The sequence below is a fragment of the Austrofundulus limnaeus genome, unplaced genomic scaffold (assembly GCF_001266775.1).
Source record: "Austrofundulus limnaeus strain Quisiro unplaced genomic scaffold, Austrofundulus_limnaeus-1.0 Scaffold1205, whole genome shotgun sequence".
Taxonomy (NCBI): Eukaryota; Metazoa; Chordata; class Actinopteri; order Cyprinodontiformes; family Rivulidae; genus Austrofundulus; species Austrofundulus limnaeus.
This window is the reverse complement of record NW_013953607.1, coordinates 63326-72759: the sequence shown is the minus strand read 5'-3', so window position 1 is coordinate 72759 and position 9434 is coordinate 63326. Positions and strand designations below refer to the sequence as shown.

The 9434-nt window shown below is 38.0% G+C and overlaps 1 protein-coding gene across 1 annotated transcript in view; it reads right to left on the bottom strand.

Moving 5' to 3' along the window:
* Nucleotides 1-5905: 5905 nt before the first annotated feature.
* LOC106534547 (type-2 ice-structuring protein) overlaps nt 5906-9434 on the bottom strand; it is a gene marked incomplete at its 5' end in the record, with an annotated part of 8182 nt that continues 4653 nt past the window's right edge. The window contains 4 exons of the mRNA XM_014031233.1: nt 5906-5936; nt 6018-6119; nt 6730-6854; nt 6955-7112. Coding sequence (XP_013886687.1) covers nt 5906-5936; nt 6018-6119; nt 6730-6854; nt 6955-7112 — 416 coding nt within the window. The remainder of the gene's footprint in view (nt 5937-6017; nt 6120-6729; nt 6855-6954; nt 7113-9434) is intronic.

The following is a 9434-nucleotide window of genomic DNA, read 5'->3' as shown; positions in this document are numbered from 1 at the left end:
AGCACAGAAACAGTACTATATAACATTTTAGACACATTCTAGACAGTTTATCAGCTAAAAAAAGTTAATTTTGGGGTAAGTTACTCTTTAATTACTAGGCCTCCTCAGTACGCCATCAAGGTCTGCAGAGGCCTACTAATTAGGCACTCTTTAGGTCCACCTGTGTTAAATCAGGGCAGCTCCTAAAACATACAGGACACCAGCCCTCCAGGTCTGACTTTGGACTCCACTGTAATAAAGTAAGCAGTCAGACTGTTTTTACTATTATTATTGTAGCTACATGTTACGAGAGAAACAGAAAGGGTGACAACTGTTTCTTTCCTACACTACACATTACCATAGTTGGGGCACCAGGTCAGTTAGTGACCAACATTTTTTCACCGTTTTTAATCAGACTCATATTTACTGAAGTGTGAGATTCGTATGATATGCAGGGAATTCTTATCTCAGGCCAAAATACTCAAAGATGAGGAACCAGCTTATGGTAATTTATTTCAAAAAATATAGCAAGAATCAGTTCCATTGTATCATGACTAAAACAGTAAAAATAAAAACAAAGACAAGCAATAAGGTTTTTAAAACAGTTAAAGATGAATTGATTGTAGACTTGATGTTGTACACTAACATAACACTGTTATGAAAATTAATGACAGGTTCAGAAATCATCTTCACCATATGTTATACACTTGAAATAGAAAAACCTTTAAAAAGAAAAATCATGTTAATGATTATTTTCTTGTTGTGCTTCTTGTTTTCTAAGTTGTGAGACATGACTGGTGGTGGTCCAAAGGTCACATCAGGGGTCACGGTCATTCAGGCTACATTATTTATTTATTTGTATCTAAATATGAGATCAAGTTTCATTCAGGGACAAGAAAGCGTCACAAGATAGAGCTGAAGAACAAAGTTAATAACTCAGCGGAGGACGTCTGACAGACAACACTAAAAAATGAGCAATAAAACTTTTTTTTTGAAAATTTATTCATTTTCAGTTAAAACTGAACAATTTTTAAAACAAAACAAAAAATCTATTTACAAGAAAATGAAAGTGAGCAGAAAGAAGAAATAAACCTTATAATATCTGCTCCTTTTTAAACAAAAAAATACATATAAAATAAAATACATTCAAACACAATAATCTTTAAATAACAGAACTAACCAAAACCCACTCCGTATCAAGACAACCAGTCCTATAAGAATATATTAAACCATTTCATATTTTTAATAAATTCATCTTTACCTTTTTCTTAAACAAAAACTTTGAGGAAGCATTTTTACAGTCGTTATCCAAAACATTTCAGTTTTACTCCTTGAGCAGACGTACATCGTTCCTTTAACTTTAATCGAATTATTGGCTTCACAAACATCTCAAGTCCTTTAAATTTATAATTACTGACTCTCTTGATAAAAAATGATTGAATATTTCGAGGTAAAACATTTGTATGAGCCCTATAACTTCCAGTAAAAGGTCAGGAAATAGAAATACAATGACCTGGAAGGTAAAAATAAATAAAAGAATCTGAGCAGAAAATAAAAAACAGAACGAGAAAAACAACAATAAAATATAAAACCAGAACTTTACAAAATAATAATGATTTAATGAACTGGTTCATTAACACTACACACAATACAATACAGTGTTTTTTTAGGAGTATCTATCTGGATAGTCCAAAACAATCGCATTATGGTCTGAAACATCAGCAGTCCCAATTTCACAATTTATCAGCCTATAACAATCTTCTTTTTGTATCAGAAAGTAATCAGTTCTTGAACGGACTGAGTGTGGAACAGAACAGTGAGTATAGTCTCTCTCTGTAGGGTGAGGAAACCTCCAAGCATCTGCAAAACCAGTTTCTTCAAGGGTAGTGTTTAAAAATTTTGTTAGATGTTTTCGATTTCTATTCTGGCTAGTGGTATCTAAGTTATAATTTGAGTATCATGTTGAGGTCTCCACCACAAATACAAATCCCCTCATTTTCTAATGCAAGGGTATCAAAAAAAGTCTTTGAAGAATGACTTATCACTGTTCAGAGGTGCATAAACACTAATGAGTGTTAACATATTATTTTCTTACCTTTCCTTTACTATGACATAACGACCTTCTTTATCATTTATTTCTTTCTATGCCTCAAATTTCACGGAGTTTGATACAAGAATTGCCACCACTCTCTTACGGCTATGAACATGAGAGCTATAACAGATTTTTCTGTACCCAAATTTTTTTAATTTTACTGTCTCTTGAGGGGAGAGGTGAGTTTCCTGTAAGAAAATGAAATGCATATTTTCCTTCTTTATTTTGGTCATTGCCTGACTGGGTTGCCCAGTCCATTAACATTAAGTGACATTATTTTAAGTTTTTGTGACATAAAACAATATAATAAAACAAGACGACCCTCCTCCTCCTCTAACCTCCGAAAAGAACATTTGAACACAAGAACAATGAACCATAAAATAAAGTACAAACAAACTTGAATGGGTTGACTCCCACTCAAAAGTAAAAACGTTACCTTTTGGGTCTTCAGCCCCAATGCCTAATAAGGGGGTAAGCCTCACCCGAGCTGAGGGCCCCCTCCCAGAACTAGTGAACACCCCATGAGCTTCACTCATCCCAGTTCAAAACAGTTGCCTGCCTAACAGCAGAGCTATCAAATTATTGAGGATGCATTATAATAACTTCAGCATAGTGCAAGCTAAACTTATTCAGTAGTCAATATGCGCTCAGCGATAGATTCAAGAATATCTAAGATAGTGCCAGCAGGTCAGACCGTGTTACGTTGAAACTCCTGAAGCCGTTCGCGCACTCGTCTACCTGTCCCCTCATTGTCACGGCCCCGGGTGATGCGCTGCCATGGTGTTGCGTCATCCAGCTGGTCCAGTAGAGCTGTAGCATTGAATCCCGTGCGTTCCCGGGACTCTGCCACCTGAAAGCCCCTACGCCTTAAGTCGCGGATGGCTTCTGCTGGATTTTGGGAGACCTAAGGACCTGAATCCCAGTGGACTCACAGCTTAGTGTACGCGGACTGAAATCAGATGCCTTTCGCCTTTAAAGCGCTCTTCACTTCTTTGTAAGCTCTTCGCTGCTGGACCACCTCCGTCGTGTAGTCATGGTCAAAGTTCACCGGTTTGTTTTGGACAGAAATTTTTTTTCAGTCATGCGTTTCTCAGGATTGTCTCTTTGACCTTAAACTGGAGAAAGTTAACAACGATGGACCGTGGAGGTGCGTTGGAGGGAGGTTTGGGCCTGAGAGACCGGTGAGCTCGTTGTATTTGGATGTTTGTTCCCTCATCGATAAGCTTTTCTTTCCGGAGCAAGTCCTCCACAAACTGCATCACAGCGTTACCCTCCTCTCCCTCTGGAACTCCATAGATACAGTACGTATGTTGTTTCTCCTTGCTCTTGACCCCAGGTCATTTATCTTTTCACTCAGTTTCTTTTGTTCTAATAATGACTGTCTGAGTGATTCGTTAGTTGTAGCTGACCACGTTTCAAGTGCTTCTACTCGTGTTTCGGCTTCCTCCAGATTTTACCCTGCTCCTGCATGGTTAGCTTAGCTTCCATTATTTGCTGGTTAATGTCTTGTTTAAGTACAGCGGGTAAAATAAGTATTGAACACGTCACCATTTTTCTCAGTAAATATATTACTAGAGGTGCTAATGATATGAAATTTTCACCAGATGTTGGTAACAACCCAAGTGATCCATACATACAAAGAAATCAAACCATAAATGTCCAGAAATGAAATTATTTGTAATCATGTGGAATGGCACAGGGAAAAAGTATTGAACACATGAAGAAAGGGAGGTGTAAAAAGGCATGGAAAGACAAGACACCAGCTGAACTCTCTCAGTAATTAGAAAGCAAGCCTGCCCCTTGTCAGTGCAAGTTAATATCAGCTGGTTCAGTCCCAAATGATGGCCAGGTATCACACAAGAACCATCTGATGATGGGTAAAAGTAAAGAGCTCTCTCAAGACCTTCACAACCTTATTGTTGCAAAGCATAATGATGGCATCGGTTACAGAAGAATGTCTAAACTTCTGAAGGTTCCAGTGAGCACTGTTGGGGCCATAATTCAGAAGTGGAAAGAACATTATTTCACCATAAACCGACCACGACCAGGTGCTCCTCACAAGATTTCTGACAGAGGAGTGAAAAGAATTATCAGAAGAGTTGTCCAAGAGCCAAGGACCACTTGTGGAGAGCTTCAGAAAGACCTGGAATTAGCAGGTACGATTGTTTCAAAGAAAACAATAAGTAATGCACTGAACCACCATGGCCTGTATGCACGCTCACCACGCAAGACTCCACTGCTGAAGAAACAGCATGTTGAAGCTCCTTTAAAGTTTGCTGCACAACATTTAAACAAGCCTGTGTAATACTGGGAGAATATAGTCTGGTCAGATGAGACCAACATTGAACTGTTTGGATGCCAGAATACACATCATGTTTGGAGGTCAAATGGCACTGCACATCAGCCCAAAAACACCATACCAACAGTGAAGTTTGGAGGTGGGAACATCATGGTGTGGGGCTGTTTTTCAGCATATGGTACTGGCAAACTTCAAATAATTGAAGGAAGGATGAGTGGAAAAATGTACAGAGACATTCTTGATAAAAATCTGCTTCCATCTACCAGGATGATGAAGATGAAACGTGGCTGGACATTTCAGCAAGACAATGAGCCCAAACACAAAGCCAAGGAAACTCAGTTGGTTTCAGAGAAAGAAACTAAAGCTGCTGGAATGGCCCAGCCAATCACCTGACCTGAATCCAACAGAAAATCTATGGAAAGAACTAAAGATCAGAGTTCATAGAAGAGGTCCACGAAACCTTCAAGATTTGAAGACTGTTTGTGTGGAAGAATGGGCCAAAATCACACCTGAGCAATGCATGCCACTAGTTTCTCCATACAGGAGGCGTCTTGAAGCTGTCATTGACAACAAAGGCTTTTGTACAAAGTATTAGATAAATTTCAGTAAGTGTGTTCAATACTTTTTCCCTGTGCCATTCCACATTATTACAAATAACTTCATTTCTGGACATTTATGGTTTGATTTCTTTGTATGTATGGATCACTTGGGTTGTTACCAACATCTGGTGAAAATTTCATGTCATTAGCACCGCTAGTAATATATTTACTGAGAAAAATGGAGACGTGTTCAATACTTATTTTACCCGCTGTATGTCCATTTCTTTGTTTTTATGTTTTTCATGTTTTTATTAAGCTCGTCCTTGAATGTGCTAAGGTCTGACTTCAGTTCGGTCTTCAGGTCAGAAATTTGTTGGCTAAGTAGCTTCAGTTGCTCAAATAAAGTTCCAGCATTAACTGTTGCTTCTTCGCTGCCACCATCTTCCTTCTCCGTGTCAGCGTGCACTTTGTCTTGTGTTGTATTTACCTGTTCCTTTGATTCTTGCATCGTCTTGTACTTTTTCTTAGAGCCCCCAGGCATACTGTCCATAACAAGTGTAGGTAAAACTAACGTTTATTTGAATTTTTTGGGGGGAATTCTGCTCTGCCGTCAGGAGCTCAAGATTAGTCAGCCATTTTGTTCCATTGCCAAGCGGAAGTCTTAACTGCAGGTTTAAATATTAAAAGAAGTGGCAGCTCAAACTGGAATAAATTAGTTAAACTTAATCTGAAGCATTGCAGATGAGGTGAAGTTTAATTAAAGAAGAATCAAAGCAATCCCAAGAGGTAAATCTGTAGGAAGACGAGAGCAGAGCTCCGTGTCATTCTCAGACTATAATCTGTTCAGGATTACCCAGGCAGATTAGATCTGTTCTGTCCTCTTCTTTTGTTCCTACAGTCTTTGTTTTTTGTTTTTCTAGTCTGATTTTTAAATATTTCGTACATTTATATATATATATATATTTAATTTTTCTAGAAGGAATCTTTAACATAAATTTACCAGCCTCCATCTGGATCCTGGACTGAACTTCAAGGACAAAGACATAAAATCAGTTCTTTTGATTTCTCACAAATACTTTTCTGAGAATCCTCACAGGATCTGTCAAACCAACACTTCAGATCATCAGGATCTGCTGTATTTCCCATCCTCACACAGTCTGCGTTGGGAGAAATTCCACTCACGTCGTCAGGCTGATTGTAGCCCCAGAAACTGACAGAGGAAAGAACAAAGGTTTATTCATCATCAGTTCATGTTCCCATACAATGATGAAATTTGTGCTCTGCATTTGACCCATCACATGCGAGAAACACACAGGTGGGGCAGCGGGCAGCTATGTAAGCGCCCGGGGAACAGTTGGGGATTGGGTGTCTTGCTCACAGGAGCGGACTGGCCATTGGGAGTACCGGGAATTTTCCCGGTGGGCCGGCGCATCACTGGGCCGGCGCACGTAGCGAGGAAAAAAAAGGAAAAAAAGGTGTAGTTGTGCTTAATACAAGTAGATGACGATAATGCGTCAATTTATTGTTTACTAACCACCAGCAAAGACCCAAGAAGAAGAAAAGTTTGATGAAAAAGAGGAAGAAGAACCGGACGGGCTCCGTAGAGAATAAACGTAAGGGAGGAGAAGAAAAATTGAGAGAAAAGAAAAAGCATCTACAAGCAAATTAAGCCAAGTGTCAGAAATGTGGGCATGGCGGGGAGTCAAACCTGCGACTTTCAGGCCCCAAGCCGGCTGCTCTACCACTACACCACAGCTGCCCCAAATTAAAACAAATCTCCATGAGGTGAATTTGAAAAAAACCAACGTTTTCCAACCAACCTTTCATTCAGATGTGATCCGTCCACCCACAGAAATATTCCTTCAGTCTCTGAGTCCGTCAGTCCAGTCCAGAACATGTCCTCATCATTGGCCATCAAGTGTCCCAGTTTTCCCTTCAGAAACCCCTGACCAGTAAAAGATGATGAAGATGAATTTCCTGCCCTGAAGAAACTTGATGAAGTGATGAAATGTGTGAGAACATGAAGCCGCAGCAGTGTTTCATACCTGCTCCTCTCTGCTGTCGATCTTCACCAGGTCTCCTCCAACATCTCTGCAGGACCTTCTGCTGTCTTTCCAGTTGAGCTTATCGGTGTTGAAATAATAACACTTTCCTCCAAGAGGCTCCCAGCCTGCTCCACACTTCAGACATTTTTTATCTTTCACTGAAAAAAGTGAAACTTTGGATTAACTTTAAAAAATTGATGTAATTTGTTACACTTAAATTTATTTGTTTATCTCAAACTAAATGTATGACTTGGCTGAAATGAAAATTTTTAAGTTTATATCAAACAAAAGTAAAATTTTACATTAATTTGAAGTGAAAACTTACATTATATTTACCATAAATCAAATTTTTTACTTTGTTAGAAATGAACTTTTTTAATTTGTTTGAACTTAATTATTTACCATTACACTAATGTGTGGTTTTAATTTGGGATAACTTAATTAAATTGCTGTAATTTTGTTACAGCTATATTTTAAGTTATCTCAAGTTACAATCTTTTATTCAGAATTGTAAACTTTAATTGTACTTTCACCTTACTCAATACATTTTCTTTAGTCACAAGCAAACCTGTAACTCAGTTTAAAACATTTCATTTAATTTATTTGGTTTAAACTTAGTTCACTTACATTTAACAAATACAAAAAAGTAGTTCATGAAATGTTTATTTTTATAAGAGACAATATACACTACTTTAATACAGAAAAATAAAATACAGAATAATTAAAACCTCTAATTGTGTATTCTGTTATATTTTTCTTGTCCCTTACTTTTTGTAGTCTTTAAGACGTAACACTAAATATCATTAAGAGGGAACAAACAGACCCAAAGTCTTAAAATATACATAAAAAGGACAAGCATGATTTACAAGTATTACTTGTGTGAAAACAAAACTTTTGTCTAATTTCTCATAAAAATTACAAGTGTCTTTCCCTTAAATCCTGATATACAAAAAGTAATAGTGAATGCCTTGATGATGAAACAATGGTTACCATTAGATAAAATAATCTGAATTGTATCCATTACAAACATGAAATCAACAGATCAACAATTAAAAAAAAACATTTTAGGTACACCATCTTGGATCAAAGTGCATAAACCAGTTAATAAGGATAAATAAAAACATTGTTTTTGTCATTGAAAATTTAAGTTTGAACATTTTATATGGTAACCAGTGGTGCAAAGATTACAGCAGTGTTATAAATGAAAAGCTATTATTTTACATTTACCAACATCTTTTTCAATTCTCCTGAAATGTATCAGTACACCAGCTGTAACTCGAAAGAGTTGCTCCATATCCAGATGATTTCCCTTGTTCAGTCTTTTGTGTTGATCTTAAGGTTCAGTGTCATTGTCTTTATTTCTACAGGGTGTTCGCGGTCCTTATAAAGCCTTAAATTCACATTTCTAAAATTAAGGCCTTATAAAGTCTTAAATTTGTTTAAAAGTGTGCAAGTTGGTCTTATATTTGTTACTCAAAGGTCTTAAATTTTGTCGGGCAGAAGCGATTAAAGTTCTCCGTCTCCCCCGTCTGTCTCTGCAGCGCATTTCCTGTTGAGAAAAGACAAAAACAAATTTGTGTTGTGATGATTAACTGATGCTGCTTTCAACCAATAAAAAGAACCAGAGTCACAGTTTTAGCCAATCAGAGCAGAGCAGGGCGGGTCCTGCTGTCTGACGGAATCAGAGCTGCAGATGAAGTAAACAAGAGTTGATTGGATTTTTCCAAGGACATATTTTTTTCTTTTTTCGACCCTCCAGAACCACCTGCCCCGCATGAAGGTGAAGTTATGTAATAAATTATTAAATGTCTAAACATTAAACGTATGTGTTCGCGTGTGATGAGTTCAGGTTCAACCCGTCTTCCAGAACCGAGCCCCGACCTGCGTGGGTCTTTTTATCTAAAGTGTATCTTTGTGTTAAACGCCGGGTTAAATGTTGTTGTGTTCAGAGCGTCGTAGTTATTTTAAAGACATGCAACTTGCACGTGCTGAGGAGCTACCTGTGTACTCCTACCCATCCTGAACCGAGCCCCGACCTTTTGTATCTAAAGTCCAGTTGTGTTAAACATTTGTGTGTTCGGAGCGTTGTCGATATTTTACTATAGAAAGCGCACCGGGCCAAATACACGTGAACATTTTACGTTACTGTGATACGTAAACATGTGCAACTTGACCAAACTCCGGGTCCGACAGAGTGCACGTCACAGCGGGAGCGCGCTCGTCCTTTTTATGGTGAGAGAGAAGTTGCAGATCTTGACACACATGCACAGTAGTGGTAACTGGGGTAGGCCGTGGACGTCACAAGACATTATACAGACAGGCTCTGGTATCATGGCTACCTGACAACAGAGCTCAAAGTGTGGGATCATTTTAAGAAAATGAAAGAGATGAGCTCTATGTTTTATATTCAATTAACATATGATATGATTAGTCGACTAATCGAAAAAAAATGGGTGATTAATCGATTGTAAAAATAATCG